Source organism: Vombatus ursinus, unplaced genomic scaffold (assembly GCF_900497805.2).
Source record: "Vombatus ursinus unplaced genomic scaffold, bare-nosed wombat genome assembly UNPS02014852.1, whole genome shotgun sequence".
In the NCBI taxonomy this organism is placed as follows: domain Eukaryota; kingdom Metazoa; phylum Chordata; class Mammalia; order Diprotodontia; family Vombatidae; genus Vombatus; species Vombatus ursinus.
This window is the reverse complement of record NW_020954630.1, coordinates 12,490,541-12,511,091: the sequence shown is the minus strand read 5'-3', so window position 1 is coordinate 12,511,091 and position 20,551 is coordinate 12,490,541. Positions and strand designations below refer to the sequence as shown.

The window sequence follows — 20,551 nt, the reverse complement described above, 5'->3', positions numbered from 1 at the left end:
ACACACACACACACACACACACACACACACACACACACACACACACACACACACACACACACACCCTAGCACTTTAATTATCAGTTCTTGTCCTTTTTTTTTTTTTAAAGAGTGCACTTTGTTTTCAGCATCATGGTAGGAGATGTAAAATAACTTGCAAAGCAGTATCTGCCTCCAAATCACTTAACTCCTCTAAACCCCAGTTTTTTAATCTGGAAAATGGTGATAATATATGTAGTGCCTGTCACCACAGTGTTGGTGTATGGTTTAAATGAGATGCTATACATAAAATGCTCCACAGACTTGAAAATGCTCTACAAATTGCAACTCTTCCTCTTAGTCTTATAATAATAGCTACCATTTAATAATTAATAGTGTGTTAATGTTTTCAAAGCACTTTGCATATGTTATATGATTTTATCCTCACAACAGCCTTGGGAAGTAGGTGCTATTTTTATCCTCATTTTACAGATGAAGAAACTGAGGCTGAGATAGGTTAAGTGACTTTCCCAGGGTCACAGAATTAGTGTGTCTGAGGTAGGATTTGAGCCCAGGTCTTCTTGGCTGCAGCTCCAGCACTTTAGCTGACTCATATTATTGTCTCTTGCCAAAGAGCAGTTTAAGCAGTAGTCTTGCTGAAGCTGCTCAGCTTTTAATGGTGAACTTATTGATAAAGTGGTAATGGTATAATCAATGTTCTTGAAACATAATGTGACCATACACACCAATGAGGGACAGATCTCCTGGATGCTTTAGTTATGCTCATATATTTGTGAATCTTACAAAAAGTCTTCCTGAAAGTTAAGATAGCAGAAGGAAGAAAAACCATAATTTTTCTCCCTACAGTGTCTGTAATTAGGTTTATACATTTTTAAGCCTGCAGCTGCCCTGTCCACCACTAGGTGGCAGAGTATTGTTGTCGGGTGAAATACTCATTAAGGGGTTTTGTTTTCTTAGACCAGCTGGAAATTGACAAATGAGTGTATTACCCTTGTAAAAAAAGTCACATACAAATACCATTTTTTTCAGATACTACTGAGTGTGAAGATAGGTCAAAAAAGAAACTCATATTTTAGAAAATAAAGTGCCATCTTTTTAGTATGTAATATGTATAGAACTATAGCATATTATACAGATAAATCAAGGATATGTGGTTTCATCAGTGACAGGACGCATTCTACTAAGGCAGATAGGTCTGAATGAATGAGAAAAGCGTTTAATAAGGGTTTACTAAGCACTAGCCATGTGCTGAGAATTGCGGTATACAAATATAGGCAAACAACACAATCCTTACCTTCAAAGATCTTACATTCTAATGGGAGAAGTCAACTCATAAAAAGGAGCTAGAATATAAACTGATGTTATGGTTTGGAAGTGACTTGGTTCTGGTTAAGATAAAACAAAAGCTTCCATATCAGTTTGGGTAGAGGAAGGGAAAGAAGGAATGAGAAGGATGGTCAGAGTACAGGTGGTACGGTTCTAAAATGACCAGTTACTTATTATTTTTCTGAAGTAATAGTATGTTCATATATTAATTAATATTAAAATTAAACAATAAAATAAAAGTAATTTAAAATTTTAAAAATTAAAATTAATACATTAACAGTAACTTAATTAACATTATATAATATTATAGCTATTACTTATCTAGGTAAGATAATGCAAAAGCTCATTTTTCAGAGCACATATTCTTCAAAAGTTAGTTGCCTAAAGTGTAGAGAGGTTAAGAAATTTGCTCATGAACACCAAATTGAGAGCTAGGAGTCAGATCTCCCTGACTCCAAATAAAGCCGACTTTCCACTACCTTGTGCTGCTCTCATAAAAAGTTATAGTTAAAGTTTCTCTACTCTGGTGTTAAATAAGAATGACCTTTCATAAAATATTCACATTTCACTTAATTCTCATTCATTCTTCATTCAATAAACATTTTGTTAAGGGCTTATTTCATTTAAGTATTATAGTTTGAAGAGTCACTCTGGTATCGCCAGCACTTAGAACATTGCCTAGTACACAGTGGGTACTTAATAAATACTTGTTGACTTAATTCTGAATGCAAAGGTGGTAAAATGATGAACTGATCCAAAGTGAAATGAGCAGAACCAGGAGGACATTTTACACAATAGCAGCAACATTGTTTCCATGATCTACTATGAATGACTTAGCTCTTCTCAGCAATACAATGATCCAAGACAGTTCCAGAGGACTCATGATGGAAAATCCTATCCACATCCAGAGAAAGAACTGATGAAGTCTGAATGTAGATCAAAGCATACCATTTTCTCTTTATTTTTTTCATGGTTTTTCCCTTTTGATCTATTTCTTCTTTCGCAAAATACTAATACGGAAATATGTTTCACATGATTACACACACACATACACACACACACACATATATATATGTATATATGTGTGTGTATATATATATGTATATATGTGTGTGTGTGTATATATATGTGTATATATATGTGTGTGTGTGTGTGTGTATATATATATATATATATATATATATATATATAAACCTGTAGCAAATTGCTTACTGTTTTAGGGAGAGGGGAAAGGAGGGAGGCAGAAAATTTGGAAACTTTTTTAAATGAGTGTTAAAAATTGTCTTTACATGTAATTGGAAAAAATAAAATACTGTTTTAAAAAATTGAAATGGGGGGAAAGATGATAAAATAGAAAATTTTCTTTGGTTCTTTACAAGGATGTATACAGGAATATTGTAAGAAAAGATATGAATAAATTTAAAAATATTTTTGAAGATCATTCTTCTTTAAGAGAAACTGGGTGACCTAGCAGATAGGCAGTAGGCCTCTACTGTAGGGTCTCAGGGGGTCTCTTTTTGACCCTATGTTATTTGACATTTTTATTGAAATTTGGATGAAGGCATAGATGGCATGTTGACCAAATTTTTGGATGAAGCAAACCTGGGAGGGATAGTGAATATATTAGACGACAGAACCCAGATCCAAAATTGTTTCAGTGAATCCAAGCAGAGACTAGATTGCTCCTTAGTGTTAGAGATCCAGGACCTGGACACAGTGAATGAAGTTACAGACTGGTAGATTTATATTCTAAAAAAAGTAGAGTTGTAGTCTAGGAAAGGAGTAAGTTCTCACTTATTGGAAGTTTCTAAATAGAGGAGGGATGACTCCTACTTAGGGATGTCGTAGATGCAATTCTGGCTGAAGTCCACATTGAATTAGGTGACCTTTGAAGTCCCTTCTAACTTTGAAGTAATGCGATTTGTGAGGGGGGACCCTATTTTCATAAAATGTACTATTTATGCCTGTAGTTTCTATTAACTGTGGCTTTTAATTTTTTTCCTATTTATTTTCATTTCAGTGAAGGTAGACTAACTGGCATAGACCCTAAACATTACTAGCAGTGTGACCAGGGACACGTCACTAACCTTTTCTAGTCACTCCCTTTTCTCTGTTGGTATAAGGCCATCCAGCTCTAGCACTTCATGATTTGATGATAATGTGATAAAGAGATTTATCACAATCATGCATTTTGTTCCCCATTAAGATTCTTTTGATTAGTGATTTACTGGCATGTCTTCTTTCCCTATAGAGCTGTGATTATCTTTTTCTGGGGAAATACATATACACTTTGATAAATTCCTTTTAAAACTTAATTCATAATTTTTTTTAACATTTTCTCCTTTCTCATCTTCACCAGAAAAAACAGTGGAAATAGTCTTTGTATTAAGCCTTCTTATCATGTCTGTGTATGTGAGAATGTTGCCTTGTGCTTCAGCAAAGGCATTATTATGCCCTAGAAGCTTTTAAACCTAGAATTGGTTTGTTATTGAGTAGTACCCACTTAATGCACAGCTGAAATTCTGTGCTTCTCATTTATTGACAGTCCCATTAATAGAGTACTCCATTCTGCTGCAGTAGAGAGCCCTTTCTGAAGTAAGATCCCTTAATGTGTCTGCATATTGGACAAAAATAAGATATACTTCATTATGAATCAGAATTTGACTTTTTTTTTCACATTGGCAAAGGCAGATGATAAAAACCCCAAGAGTATATGACATTATAGCATGCATTTATTCAGACTTGGGGGGGGGGTGGAGAAAGAGTTACTCAGATTGGAGAATTACCCCACAGGGAAAGCTAGATATTGAAAGTGATACGATAATAATAGTAATAATGTTTTGAGGTTTGCAGAGTCCTTGCATCATCTACTTTGATCCTCACCATGATTCTATAAAGCTTCTACTATCATTATTCCATTTTAAAGATGAGGAAACTGAGGGACGGAAAACTTAAGTGACTTGCCTGGGGTTACAGAGCTAATAAATGTCTGAGATAAGATTTGAACTCAGGTCTTCTGACTCCCAAGTCTAATATTCTATCCACTGTGCCACCTGACTGTCCTCATCAATCACAGTAGTCAGAACATGACTGAAGACAGCTCCCTGGACTGACTTACCTAGAAATATGTGCTTCTCAAGGAAAGGTTATTTCTTACTTGAATTCCAATGGGAATAAAGGAGGATAAATATAGTTAGTGGGGTAAGCAGTTATTTAAAAAACAGCAACAACCACACAACACTTAATATAGATAAAAGACTGTTCAAGTTGTAGTGTCTGTAATTTGGGTGCAATCTCCTTTTCTAGCCTCACTCCATCCCTTCAAGCCTCTAGATTATCTGTATGCCAGTAAGACTGTTAAAAGTACCCAGAAGGTTTGTTTTCAATTACATTAAAAATCTCCCCTGTGATTTTGTTTGTTCTATTAATATTTTAGCAAATTATCTTTATAGGTCATGCAGAGGTAAACATTAGTACAATTTGTGCTTGAATAATAAATTAATGGGGTCTGAATTAATTAGCTTTTTCCTTCACATTGATTTCAGAGAATAACCCCCACTATCACCACCATAGGTTACAAGGGCAAGCGAAATTTTGCAGCAGAATAAAAGAAATAAAACTTATTTTCACCCTGAAAAAATTACCACAAGTAATGAGCATTTGTGAGTTATGTATAATTCTATTTTTAGTATTTTAAAGGAAAATATTGCAAACGTGAACATTTTCTCATTGGGCCACACTGGTTAATGATATAAGAAACACCTGGATTATAAGGAAGCGCTATATCAGGCACCTCCTTAAAGGAAATGGCACCTTTAGGAATCCTATGATCGTAGCTTTAGAGCGGGGACCGTAGGAGGCATCTAATCCAACTCCTTCATTTTGTAGGTGAAGAAACTGAGGGTTCAAGAAGTTGAAGTGATTTGCCTTAGGTCAGTCACCCAGGTAGCAAAGAGCAGAGCTAGAATCCAAGCCAAGGTGACTGTACCACATTGCCTTCTGAAGGACATCCCGTAGCTCCCAAGCCAAGTAGGCTTGTTTGGGATCTTTTATTATATCTTTTCCCAATCTTGAGCCTGACCTGAAATTTCATTGGTGAGTTTCCAATGTGAAAATTCCCCCTGACTGTAATCAACTATTCTATAATTTATATTTTTAAAAAATTGCCTGGGCCCTACTAAAAAGTTAAGTGACTTGTGTGGTCATAAAGCTATTATGTGTAAGGGGCAGTATTTGAACTTAACCTCCTGATTTCAGAGATAGCCCCCAATCCACAGTACCAACAGGCTGCCGTAATTCTTTTACTATGATAATAGCTTAGATATGTAACACCTTTACAATTACAAAGTACTGTAAGGTACTCTCTCCTCTTTTCATATGGAACTGTTTAGTGGTGAAAAGAACAGAAAAAATGTTTCTATATAAAAGGAAAATATGTATATTATGTCAAAGGATATAAGATATTGCCATTGTTACAGATGTTTTTTTGAGACCTAAAAGGATCAGCGAAATAACTTTGTTTTAGTAGTATTTGTATATCATTTGAAATTTCAAATGGTATTTGAATAGTTTTGAACAGAAAATGAAGTGTGGTATAAATATAAAGACTCATCTCCTTGTGAACAATGTACAATAATACCTTGCTTGTGTTGGAACACCTTAATGTTCCAAAGAGGCAGAAAAAGATTTTTATTTATTAAAAAGTAGAAAAATCTGAATATAAAGAAATACACTTCCTTGGACACCAAAGCAGTGGAGGACCATGTTGAAACCTTCAAAGCAGTGTGAGCACATTGAGATGATAGGCTTCATTGTTCGTGACTTCAGTGATAGCTATTGCCCAACTCGGGTTAGAAGTCATAAGAGCTTCTCCTGCCATCTGTGGTTTGAGAAGGAAAGACAGAGCTGACTGCTGCTTCTTTGGTGTCCTGGTGAACTGGCTGAGAGACTTCTTGAGCTGTGTTTCTGTGAGCCCCATTATGGTTTGGTTAGACAATTCAGCATGCCTGTGAGTGAATGACTGACTAGGCTGGACTGTATATCCCAGAAACAGCCAGTTTGATGAGCTTGCCCAAGTAGCAGCAGTTTTGGGTGGCACACAGATATTTGTTCTGAAATAGACCGTTAACATTGAAGCCTGTCCTCTAGAATTGTGAATAGTCCTAAACAAATGGGTTTTCCTTCTTAATCTGTTTCTGTGTCAGGTTCCCATAAATGTATGCTCATTGCTCACCACGGTCAATCAGAATTTTATTTTAGCACTTAGGGTGCAAAGAAAGGCAAAAACAGGCCTTGCTGTTAAGGGAACTCACATTCTAATGGATATTGAATGCATTGGTGGGAGAGTATGATTCAAATTTATATATGTACTGCGATGTGGTTTAGTACCTGCAAATATTATTTCCTTTGCTTTCTTTTAAAGTAAATTGTTATGTTTGAGATCTAAAAATATCGTTATTGTAAGTAGCTGTATAGATAGGAAATGCATTGAATAGGCACTCAAGAACTAGAGTGGTGAGTGGGGGAAATCTATTTCTCCCAACAGGTTTACCCCTAGGACAGTGAGAAGGTTTGAATGTAAGCTTGTGGTTTAAGTCTCTCTAGACCTACTAGAATGAGAGCAGATTGGAGTGATTGAGCAAACCAGAAAGCAGAGAGTGGGGGTTGGCTCACCTAAGTGAGAGGTACGAGGCCCTGACAGAGTTTGGGTGGGCGTTTAATATCACCCACTTGTGGCCTCATTTTTGTAACAACCCTGTGAGGTAGACAGGTCATTTGTTATTACCCTATTTTGCAAAAGAGATACTAGGTGGCAATTAGAACCAGGTCTTCTCATTAAAATCAAAGCTTGTGATAAGGAGTGATTGTTTCCTTGTTTTATTTTTTTCCCCTATCCCAGCACCTAGGACAGTGCCTGACACAGTGAATGCTTAACAAATATATATTGGTTGATTTATTAATTAATTCTTGCTTTTAGTCTACTGTTCTTCCTGTTTTTACTATATTTCCTATAGTCTTAACTGGAGGATAATTATTTAAGCCTATTCCAGGAGAAAGAATAATCCAATTTATAGAATCTTAAAACAAAGAATGAAAGTTTATTAACTTCAAGTGTGTAGGATATTAGAAATTAATGACAATGTTTTACCAAGGAGAGGTCCATGAGAACCTGCTTAATAAAGAGCTGTGAATCACTTGTAATTGGCAAATTATCTGTATATGGATCACATTATGTAGCATATTGAATTTATATGCCAAAGTTTGTTCATCCATTCCCCAACTGATGAGCCCTTGCCCCTTAAATTGTTGCTTTTTGCTTTCCCTTTTTATTCTTTTTTTAAATTTCACTTTCAGGATTAGAAGTTTGTTTTACTTCTGACTATTCCCTCCTGGATATTGGCTTCTCTCTTAACTCTTCCTTCCCCTTTTCCCCCTGCCCCAATCAAGCTTGTTTTCCTGTTAAGTTCTTTGTATTTCTACCCTAAACTTGTGTGTGTGTGTGTGTGTGTATTCAGCTGTCCTTTGTTTCACATGACTGAGACTCATTTGATACCCAACCCTACCAACCCTTCCTCCATGTTTGTATACTCTTCCTTTCATGTACTCCAATGAAGAGAAATAGTAAATTCTACCCTCATCTTTCTCTTTTCTGCACAATATATTCTTTTTGCCCTCTATTTTCTTCCCCCAGCTCAATGCCTTGGAACAGAACCAAACTATCCTTCAAGATCTCTGTTTTTCTTATTTTCTTATTTAATTCCTTCAAGACACCAAGGTTCTGAAGGGACATTTGTTTCTTCTCTCCTTGGTAGAATGTGAGTCATGTATCTTTATACTACCTCTTCCAATTAACTAAAATAAATGTACTTTTCTAGGTTTCTTTTGCCCCCCCCCCTTTTTTTTATTTCGAAGCTCCTACTCAGTCCTGGCCTTTTCATAAGAAATGCTTGAAAGGCCTCTATCCCAGTAAAGATCCTTTTTTCCCCTCTAGAATTATACTCAGCTTTACAAGAGAAATTAGTCTTCTTTGTACAGCTGTCTTCTTTGAGTTGCAGAATATTATATTCAAAGATCTGTCATTTATAGTAGATGCTGACACATCTTGGGAGATCCTAACTGTGGTCCTCTTGGTATGTAAGTTCCTTTTAGATATTTTCAGTACTTTTATTTTGATGATGAAGTTAGAGATTTTTGTTATGATGCTCCTGGGATTTTTCCTTTTTTTTTCCCCAGGAGATGACAAATCAAATTGAGGCTAACAAGTATATGTAAAATGAGGAGGTTTGATTCGATGACCTTTAAGGTCCCTTCCAGCTTTACATCTGTGACTTACTAAGCTTCTTCTTTATAGAGAAGCAGGCACGGGAAAGCTAAATTAACACAATTACCATCATATTGAAGAAAAATATTCCCTTAATTGTCCAAGGAATACTAACTACATCCTTGCCTGTTTGAATCATCAGCTTAACTCAGTCCTCATTCCTTGTCCCTCTTGAAACTGGAATTGTGCCAAAATTATTACTTTTTCCTCCACTCTTTTTTTGTAAGATAGCTTTTGTATGTGATTATGATAATGTAGACCCTAAGATTCTGAAGCTTTTATTAAGTCGAAATTTCATCGAAGCCTGATGAGTAGCACTTTTCAACAGTCTGATTTTGATTGTAATAAATATGCTAGTTCTGTGCATTAAACCAGATCCAAAAGCACTTAGCAGCAGCCAAAGTTTTTTCTTTTGTTTTGTTTCTTGTTCAAGTGAGATTTTAGACTATAATCACACTCTGAATTACTTCTAATGGGATAATGACTTTTATTTTGGAGAATAGAGATGAATATTAATATACCCACATAGTTTCCTCATAGACTGTTAGAATTAGAATTAGCTTTGTTCAATTCATCAATAGACAGTCAATTGCTGGAAGTTGGGGTGGGGAGAGGGGATTTCTGCTTGTAAACTTAGTGCTATTTCTCTTTATTTTGGACCTGAGAAGATGCTACTTGCTTTGAAAAGGAACTGTTTCTTTATGATAACTTCCTTAAGGTCTAACCATGCTCCTCAGGGGTAGTTTCAGAGGACAAGAAGGAATATCCAATCCCTTTTTTTTTGTAAGTCAGATGTAAACACAGAAAGAGTGACAAAAAGCTGTGTTTGTATCATCAAATAAGGAAACAGATTAAATTACATTTAGTTTTGTTGCAGTATGTTATCATTATTGGCATCATCAACTACTAAATCTTAGAATTAATTTTATGTCAGAGGCCTTAAGAAGCTTACATCATTACTGCAAATAAATTGTAAAGGGGCTTTTTATCTATTTTCAGGCAGTTGTACAAATCAATCAATTGATCAACAAATATCTATTAGGTATATACTATGTGTAGGATCAGTTCCAAAGTTATTGCAAAGCTCTGCAGTAATTAACAGGAGCTGCATTAACTTTAAATGGCCTACATATTTATGTAGTTAGTATGAATTAATCATTTTGTCTGCAGATTTAACTCTGTGTCTATGTGTCAGTGTAAAATTGGACTTTGTACTGTAAAATCAAGTAGGTTCCCAATCACTGTTACTGCCATAATGCCACATAAGTAATTGGACCAATGCGTCTAGGTCTTCCACTTTTTCATTTTTGTCTTTAGTGCCAAGCTTGGCCATTATGACTCTACAGCATTCAGTTTTGATTTTAGTTGTTTCCGCATGCATTGCTTTGTCATTGTATATATTTTTTCTGGGTTCTGTTTACTGCACTTTGTATAATTTCATATAAATCTTTCCATGACTCCCTATATTATTCTTCATATCCATGGTTACTTATGACACAGTAATATGTTATATGGTATTCATGTACTACAATTTGTTTAGCCAGTTTCTAATTGAAGGGCATCTGCTTGGTTTCCAGTTCTTTGCTACTACAAAAGTGTTTTTCTAAGTATTTTCTAAAGGTCTGTTGGACCTTTCTTTCTTACTTTGATCTCCTTGAGGTATAAGCCCAGCACTAAGATCTGTAAATCAAAGATTATGGATATGAACACTTTAGTAACTTTTGGGGTATAATTTCGCATGGCTTTCTAGAATGCTTGGCCAATTTTACAACTTCACCAGCAGTATCTTAGTGTGCCTCTCTCTCTAAAATGCCACCGACATAGATTATTCCCATCTCTTCTTTTTGGCATTTTGTTGGGTTTGAGGTAAAACCACGGTTGTTTTGATTTTAATTTCTCTAGTCAGCGATTTGGAGCAATCTTTCATGTATTGATTAATAGTCTGTGATTCTTCTTTTGAGAACTGTTTGTTGATACCTTTTGCCCACTGGTCCCTTGAAGAATGGCTTTGAGTTTTATATAGTTTTCTTATTCCCCTGAATATACTCATTTCTAATGGTGAGTTTGCTTCTGATTTTTTAAGGAAATTACTAACAAAAATTCATTTCAAAATAGCTTATATTCTTTCCACTCATTCTCCTTATGTTAAAATATATTAGAACAATTGAGGGGAGAAATAGAAACTCTCATTAATTAACTACTTTGCGAGAGATTATCCATGGCCTTCAATGAATTGCCTTTTCTCAGTTCTTCACCCTGATCTCTGTTCACCCTTTAGCAGTTTGCTTCTGGGTAGTTTGAAAAAAGAGTGGTTCTTTAAAATCCATGAATTTGGACTTTGTATACACACTTTATATTTATACATTTAACTGGAAAGTATAAATTCTTGACGAACTATGGAATAGTCCAGTAACTTTTTGCTTTGTAATTTGTGTTGACAGGCAAACTGTGGACAAGGAGTATGAAGGTTGCTTACAACATTCTACATAAATTAGGTACAAAACAAGAACCCATGGTGCGGCCTGGAGACAGGGTAAGCATTAAGTTATAGGATTTGTAAATTTGTGAATTATCTGTGTTACATGTAGGTCTTATTAATACCCAACAATTATTTAAATCCCAGAGTTCAGCCCTTCCTAGGTACACTATGTACTTTTGTGGCCTACCTAGGAAAGTGGAACAAATACATTTCTTATCTAAACCTGGCTTTGTCTGTCCACGCTAACTACAGAGGCAAAGATCTTTGGCCACAAACTGTTGCTTTTCCTTCCTCGTTACTAAAGTTCTCTTTGGTATGCCTTAGAATCATAAAGCAATTTATATTTTACAAAGTGCTTTCACATGTGTTAGGTTATTTGATCCTCCTAACTACCTTGCTGGGTAAATGAAACAATATTTTTAACTCTATTGTTCAAGGTGAAAAAAATGAGAGAGGTGAATTTATTTGCCTACAAATATATAGTAAGAGAGAATTAATTAATGACGGTACTGGCACCTGATTCCAGGTCGTTGTATCTACCATACCATTCTACAGAAGCTGTTAACTTAACATTCGTATCATGAGAAGACTATAATAGTTGCAGGGTCATGAGATCATATATGAAGAGTGAGAAGATCCCTCAGAGGCCACTTGACCACAGGTTACAACTTGAGGACCCAAATAACCTTACCCTCATCCCTTTTTGAAGTAAAAATAGGCAACAAAGAATAATTGACTTTATCTCTCACTCCATAGCCCCATAAGCCAATAGGAGTCAAAGCAATGATTTATTTGCACTGTAGGAAAAAAAATAGATTGGACCAGATGATCTCTTGAAATCATTTCTCCCTGTAGTATTCTAAAATGAACTAAGGATCCCTCTAATTTGGGAACAATTAAATTTGAAATCTGGCTCTGCAATGTCAATGTAAAGTATGCACATTTATCGGATATTTTTATATTTCATCAGATTGACTGAAGTTAGGAATATAGATATTGAAATACAATGAGAACATGGTCATAGTATGGTGGTTTCCAAATCTGTTTGTTTGCAATTTGGCATCCAGATTCTGGGAGTTCCTGGAGAATAGTAATTGCAGATTAAGCTGGCATGTATTGAACTGAGATGTGTGTAGGGGTTTGGAAAGCACAAAATTAAGTGACAATAAAATGTGGAGAAAAATATGGGTTGGTTTTTTTTTAAGTGTTTACGTAGGGTTTTTTTTTTCCCACCAATAGAAAAACTATTTACATGGCTAGCATCTGGCACTTATGTGTGACTACTTCTTAAATAAGTACTCCCAATTAGAGTACTCATTTGGTAGAAGCCTGCTCCTCTAACAAACTGGATTCTCCCTCTTCGTGAAAAATCTTGTCACTTTTTCCAAAAGAGAAGATATTTTTTTCCTCAGCGTAATGAGCATTCAGGAGTTGGCATGTTTATAAACCGCATTTGTGTGAATGACTTTTTTTTCTTTTCTTTTGTTAAAAAACTGGGATGCTAACACTTTGGGCTCTAAAAGGGACATTACAAATGACCACTAAGGTCTCTGCCAACTCCAAAAGTCTCTGATTCTGATGCTTGTAGCCCAAAGCCACAGCCAGATAACTGACACAGCAGGTTTAAAAGCCATTTGCTTTTTCTCCCAAATTAGTATGGCCAGCTGGGAAGTATTTTAGTGCCTGTGGACATTCATACTGACTAGAATACTAGCTGTTTCTCATCTGTAGATATGTTTAGCTGCTTTGCTCATTCTTTCCTGAAGCTACATCAGGAACTCTTGATGAACTGGAATTATTGGGGGCCAGATCTACCTTCATTCCTTTAATCTCCCCAATTTGCTACAAGGTATCTGAGGTAAATAAAGAGGTGTTGGAGATTTGGGCCAAAGAGATATCCCTCAAATCCGGAGCTCTTGTTCTGAACTATAACTTAATTGCTTAAGCATCTCTATTCACTTTATCTTCCATTTTATCCCAGTTTATCTTTGATATCAATCTTCACAAAGCATCTTCATTTACTTAACCTAAGTATGGTAATTCATGAGGGAACTCATGGACTTCATAGTTTATCTGTAGTTGTATGCAGAATCCCTAGCTAGATACTTTTTCTGGAATTCCTGGCTACCTGGTACCAATTAACAAACCAAAAAAAAAAACCAAAACCAAAAACAAAAAAAACCTCAAACCCCCAAAATCTGTGCTGTCTTGAGAACCAGGTGTCTGGTCTCCTTTATATTGCAATGTGTCTTTTGTTGCTATTGAGTATACTCACCCAGTGGAAGTTCTTAGTCAGAGGGTAAATGTGTATTTAATGAAATAACAGGGAAATATGGAATTTATTAAAAGGAAGCATGAGATGTTGGAGGTTCCTGATGTTGCAGCTTCATAAAAATTAGGTGTCTACTCATTTCTCCAAATGTCTTAGATTACTGTTATGAGCTCACCATGGGTTCTAATACAGGATTTGTTGGAGATTTAGACTTAAATTGGAATCTTAAAAAGAATGAGATGTAGAATTTCTTTTACTAAGACAAATTGCAGTTTTGATTTTAAATAAGGCTGCCAGAGTTATAGCATAGCCATCTATGTTTATAGTGGCAGAAGATTATGCTTTATGTTGTATGAATACCTAATACGAAGGCTTTCTGTAATGAGAACATTCTGTCAAGCCACTTGGAGGCCATGTTTAAGTACTGTTCTGTTGGAGCTTTTAAATTAAAAAAAAATAAAAAATGCAATTCCACTATTGAAGTTTCTGACCTTTTTGAATGGTGTAAAAACAATAATAACTCATTTATGTAAATGACACTTTTTTAAGGACCTTAGAGGTCATCTATAATTCCCTTTCGAAGACCAAGATGTTAATATCCCTTCCCTCAATCAATACATTGCTCCTGAAAAGATTATAATACAAACAATATCATCCTTATTTTGCAAATGAAGAAATTGAGACTCAGATTCGGTAACTTGCCCATGACAATGCTAGTGAGTGTAAAATTCTAGATTTGTACTCATATATGTGTTTGTGTGTGTGTGTGAGTGTGTGTTGTGTGTATGTATCTTTCCAGTAAACCATACTACATATTCTTATCAAATTGATACAGAGAGCCTTGTAACATATTGTGGATTCTGTTTAGAGGCCTTAAATTGCACATATGAATACTATCAGTCTTTTTTTTTTTTACATCAAAATGTGATATCAGAAACTTTAAGAAGCCAGTATTCCTAGTATGAAAGATTTTTTAAATCTTGTAAATAATCTTTATCAAACCATGAAATAATAAGTTTCTATTTTATCAACAAAACACATGAATTTAGATTGTTCTTTGTATGTATTCAAGGGTTAGCAAATTATTTCTTCCCCAAAATTTTCTCTATAATGCCTATGTCCCCATTAATTGCTGCGTAGGTCAGAAATATGGGGAAAAGGGCATGAATACCTGTATTTGCTGGATGGGCCATGTGTAGCATAGGGAATTTGCTTGTTCTTCTTATGTTCACTCCTTTGCTCTAAATATGCCAAGATTTCAGAGTTTTCTTAGTTTAAATCATGAACCTAAAATGTACCATTAGACTCTCTGCATCTAGTTTATATTAGTTATTTTATCATTATATAATATTATATATATTTATATATATATAATGTTGGTTAATATATATTAAATAATCACACATATTTGTCTCAATATTCTTAGGAAATATAATGAATTTTTGTTCCTATTAAACTCTTTTTAAGAGTTTATTTTATTTTTTAAAATTAGGTAACCCTGCAAGGGCTTTCATTTGTGAGGTCTCCTTGCTTCTATGGCATTATTTGTCTTTAACTTTTATGAAACAATGGGATTTGCATTTTGGATAAAGATTTCTTGATTCATGTGAAGTCTTAATTTGGAAAGCTGTATTGAGAGCCAGAATGAGACCCAAACTAGATCAATGATACATTGGAAAACAAACAAACAAAACACTTAGCTTCACTTATCTCAGTTTCACCCTCTGGAGCAATGTTGCTAAATGTTCTGGGAAGAGTGATGAATTGATGCTTACATGGTGTCTTATGCTTTCTTGGAAAAAGAAACCTCCAGTACCGACAGGGTAGAATCACTACTCCTCTTGTTCGGAGAGGTTAGTATTATTTTGGTTAAACTGGTTAAATTTTAAAAAGAAGTAATGTAGGTATAATCTTTATATGTTAATCATGGGTTTAATACACTTATGAAAGTAAGTGTGTATAACAATTAAGGAAGTGATACATGGAAAATAGCACATGATATTGAGTCCCTTAATAAAATCCCTGTTGAAAGGGCATTGCATATATTCTTAATTATGTTATTAAGGTAAATAGGTAGCGTGGATATTACAGAAGCGTCAAACGTGGCCTACAAAACTCCTAAATGTCAAATATCAGGCACTGGAATTGGAGTCATGAAGACCTGGGTTCCAAGCCTGACTCAGATACATACCTCTCTGTGCCTCAGTTTCTTCATTTGTAAAATGAAGGTGGTGGACTCTATAATGTGTCTGGCTTTTTTCAGCCATGGACTTATGATCCTACAGTGCTTTGATTTAAGGAAAGACCTGAAGTCTCTCCTTAATCTTTTATGGCCATAAATCTTGAGCAGCGGGGCTGGCTCTGCAGACCTTCAGTCATGACAAGTCTCCCATTATGTTCTGTGCTCTGTGTCTCTCTTTCAGGTAGCACTGGTATTCCCTAATAACGACCCTGCCGCTTTCATGGTCGCCTTTTACGGCTGCTTACTGGCTGAAGTTGTTCCTGTCCCCATTGAAGTACCACTTACCAGAAAGGTAAAGAATGCATTTTCCGCCTGGCATTATTATTAAAGCCTATTTTAAAAGTAATGACAAACCATAGTGCAGCTGAAGGTGGTCTATTGTGAAGCAAGAATGGGCAGGCAGACTCTTTCTTTAAAAGTGCCTCTTCATCTCAGCGGGAGATGAATCGTGAGGCCCTGCAAATTATGGATTGTTTCTGAGACACGCTGCAGTTTTTTATCAGTTACCATCTCAGTGAAGGGGACGGTTATCAACCTACTCATCGTGCCTTTAAATGCTCCGTTTACTAGGAGAGGTTTGGGGAGGGGGAGAGGGGGAGTAGAGAAGGCTGTGTTTATACACTGCCTGAATGTCCAGATGGGAACTGAAAATGAGGAAATCACATCATGTGTCAAGTATGTGGTTGTTTGGAATCATGCAGACCAAGCACTTAGATGCGAGATGGAATGACTTGCTATTTATCCAGGTGCTTAAGCTATGATGCAGTAGAAATGTTTGCCGTTGGACCTGGGTTTGAATTTTGCCCCTGCCATTTATTACCCAGGTGGCCTTGGGCAAGTCACTCAACTCTTCTGGGCCTTAGTTTCTTCCTTTGTAAAATTAAGAGGTTGGGTAAAATGACCTCTCGTGTCCCACATCTTGTAGTAGCATCTCAGATTTAGAGTTAGGAGGCATGGCAGGGCCATCTAGTTCAACCCTCTTGTTTTATAGATGAGAGAATTAAGGCCTAGGGTGGTTAAGTAATTAGATAAGGTCACACAGGTAGCCAGTAGCAAGGGTAGGATTTGAACCCAGGTTCCTCTGGCTGATCCTGTGTACAGTTCTCTTGGAGTCCAATCATGATCAGAATTGCTTAGGATTTGGTTAAACGTGTAACACTCACATACCGCAGTGTCAAAAGACTGGCATCATTTTGTATGTACAAAGCATGTGCTTTTGCAGAGAAGTTTTGTTAAATGTAGTCTCACTGTGTTTTTAAAGCCGTGAATTATAATTAGATTTTCAGCTAGTTTAAATAGATGAATGCTCTGTATGAGCTAAAGTTTATATGTGATTATACTGAGGTTTTGAAATCCATTTAATGAGTGATATATTATTCTTGAACACAAAATTACAGTAACCTGAAAATCACAGTAGAACAGGCAAACTAGCACACCCAAGATGTCTGGCAAATGAATCCCGACAAGCAAACTGCGTGCTGCTGTGGTAAGAACAGTAGAATTGAAAGTCAGGAGCCCGGGCATCTAATCCCAGGTAGACCAACTAGCCTTGTGACCTTGATGGTGTCACATAACCTATGGGCCTCAGTTTTCCACGCAATTTCTCAGGTTCCCTTCTAGCCCTAACAGTCTGGGAATGAGTGTTTTTACAATCTTCCCTCCCGTACTGAGAACAGATAGTGATACAAAACACATCCCAAGTGTTGTCCAGGGTCTCTCTTGCTGCATAATTGCAACTTCAGTCATGCTTCCACATGTGGAAAAAGAGATAATCAGGTGCTCCTTTGAAAATGTAGTTCAGAAAAATGTGAGAGTTGTCAGGACTCTGTTCTGTAAAGTTAAAGGAGTCACTGCCCTGTTCTGATAGAAGTGATTGGGCTGAATTTGGGGTTCCACAGCCACCCCAACAAAACTCGGGGTGTCTTTGGGGCTTCTTTGCTCCCCTTGCTCTTATTACTAATAAGGCTGTAAGAGGCTCTGAACTGTATTCGTTGGAGTCAATCATTTTGTTCTTGGAAGCTTGGGTTTAGTACCCCATTATTTTTCAGGGTGGCCCTGGTTTCTCCAAAGATTCACCCTAACCTCATTGATCTGATGTCTGGATAGCAGACCCCTCATCCCCGCCTCTTTGCTGTCAGATTTCTAAGCTTTCTCAAGCATGTCCTGTAGAGGCCAGATAAGGGGAAAATGATCTCTCATTCCACAAATGTTCCTAAGGAATTTTATCCAGATCTCTTCCTTGCCTCCCTCTTATCATGCTAATTCATGTATCCATTTTGTGTGAACTGAGTCATCTTGATATAGTGGCTAGAATGCTAAGCTTGGAGTCATGAAGCCCTGGGCTCACAGCCAACTGCTGATGCTTTTTAGTTGTCTGACCTTGGCACTTAACTTATTTTAAGGGAATCAACTCCTTTAACTGATCTTGACTTACCTACTCAATCATAAATGGATTGGGATCAGCATTATTGGAGGGAATCCCCATACTAGGAAGGAGATCCTCGTGTTGATGAAATCACAGATCCTTTGCTTAGTCTCCTTCTTGGATTATTAGCCACTTGCGGGCACAGACTTTGTATCCAGGTTGCCCTCAGCATTGTCTTACACATAGCAGACCCGTAATATGTCTTTACTGAATTGAATCTCTTATGATATGAGTCATAGATTAAGACATGGTTGACCCTGTGGCATGAATGCATCACAGAATACCCGTCAGTAGAGTAATGTATGCCTGGACCTTAAATAACTTGATGGTGAGGACAGGTCCACCTCCCCACTTCCCAAAGTAGGACATTCAGAGGACAAGGGAAATACACTAATAGAAACAAAAAGAAAGATATTTGGGAACACCCATTCTCTGTCATGCTAGTCCTCTATACCAAACCCTCGTATGACTCTGAATACATGTTATGGTGAATAATTTCTAATCACAGGCAATAGAAGCCCTGTTAATATATCCTAATGACAGGCAACCCTAGTGTAGGAGAGAGGCTGATGAGTTTCTCAATCCTATTGGCTCCAGCTGCTAGCTTCCTGACCCCACCATTCATTTATACTACCTTTAATACTGTGCTCACTGTGAGTCTCAAAGGCTGTTATAGATCTTTCCTTTCCAACATTTTTCACATACCCTATTCAGTGCACACTGCTATTCCCAAACAGTCCCTGTGGTTTCCTCCCAAAGTCATTTCTCCCACTATTCTTTTCTCTTGTAATACCTACTTCTTTCCTTTACTGCCTATCCAGATCTCATCTTGGATGCCCAACTTCATTTCTACCTCTTCTAGGAAGTTTTCCCTTATTGGTCTCTTCTCCCTAAGCTGGAACTACTTTCTCCCTTCTGAATTTCCATACTCTTTTGTTTATATTCTCTGAAGTTATAATACTCTCCATCGTTACTTTTTGACTGTAATCTCCTTGAGGACAGGAAACATCTTTATTCATAATGTAGCCCCTGTGGGGTCATTTAAAGCTAGGTCCCAATAGTGCAAATAATTAACTCTATGAAGTAGTCACATTATTCAAATATGCACTACTCAGCATAAAATTATATGTAAAATATGGTAATTGTTGCCAACACAATGAAAACATACAATGAAAATTAAAAATAATACAACCATTTTCCAGGATAATTGAGATTTCACTCAATGTATTTGGCACTCAATAAATGCTATTTAAAAAATGAATGAGTAAATATATAGAAAACTACTGCAGTACTTCAATCATCCATGATTTCATTGGTGTTGAAGAACATAACTCCTTTGTGCCTTGGTAGATGGTCTTTTGAGGTTGTGGCTAAAAACATTTATTACCCAAAGATCAAAAGCCTCACTAACATATATCATATAATGAGTTGGCTATGTGTCTTTCGGACTCTTTGCTGATATTTGGAGGTTTAAACAGCTTATTATTGAGAATTTTTCTAATTAAATGGAAGCATGAAATCATGATGTATGTGTGTGGTCTGAATCTATATTAGGATAAAGGATAAGCATAGTCCTGTGTCCTTTTGGGGGAAGGGGTGCGCGCGCGCGTGTGTGTGTGTGTGTGTAGGTGTGTGTGTGTGTGTGTGTGTGTAGATATTTCTCTTTTCCTTTTTATAGTGCAGGAATCAGAGTACAAAGAATGAGCTAGAAATCAAGCTTTGTGAACAATCCTAAGAGGAATGCTTTTTCTTGATCAAAGGGTAGCGGATTTGTTTCTGGCAGTGACAGGAAGATATGTCCTTTGTGCATATGTGTGGGTGTGTGTGTGTGTGTCTTTGTGTCTATATGTTATCACAGAGTGGCCTGGGCGTTTCTTTTCTATTGTTTGATCGTTTGCCTGCATGCCTCAGCTAGCACAGGCTGTAACCTGCACAGATGAAGAGGCTGATGGAACCAGTTGATGACCCATGGTGGGCTGTGGGTCAGTTGCTGCCCACCAAAAAAAGATATCGAGGTGTCAAATGGAAAATCTCAAGCAGGCAAGTGATCAGTAGTGGAGAACGGCTGGTTTTTGCCCATTGGCAGTGGAAGGCAGAGGCAGTAGGAGACAGGCACAAGGGAGAAGAGGGAGCTTTCATAGTTTGGCAGGCGGAATGGTGTGCAGTAGAGCAAAATAACCTTAAAGGTGGAATTAACCTTTTCATTGTTCAAGGAAGTATTTTTTGTGCCATAAACATTGTGACTCTGAACTTCAGAAATGTTGAGGCTTACAAAACTGCCTTTTTATTTACTTATTTTTTTACTAATGGGGAGAGGCATTACTATACCACAGTAGAGAGGGGAAGTCTCTTTGAAGTGACCTGTATTTAAAGTTTTCAGATGGTCTCTCAGTGTTTGAAGTATTTCCCCTTCCTGTAGCATACTTTAGCTCCTCTGTACCTCGAGACAGCTTGTATTCAGTTTGTATATATTTTGTGAACATCTG

General features: G+C 36.6%; 1 protein-coding gene across 4 annotated transcripts in view; it reads left to right on the top strand.

The window, feature by feature from the left end:
* Nucleotides 1-20,551, top strand: part of DIP2C (disco interacting protein 2 homolog C) — a 589,927-nt gene that overhangs the window by 398,839 nt on the left and 170,537 nt on the right. For all 4 annotated transcript variants that reach the window (XM_027841054.1, XM_027841052.1, XM_027841051.1 and 1 more), the window contains 2 exons: nt 11,089-11,180; nt 15,822-15,932. In XM_027841054.1, the coding sequence (XP_027696855.1) occupies nt 11,089-11,180; nt 15,822-15,932 (203 nt within the window). The remainder of the gene's footprint in view (nt 1-11,088; nt 11,181-15,821; nt 15,933-20,551) is intronic.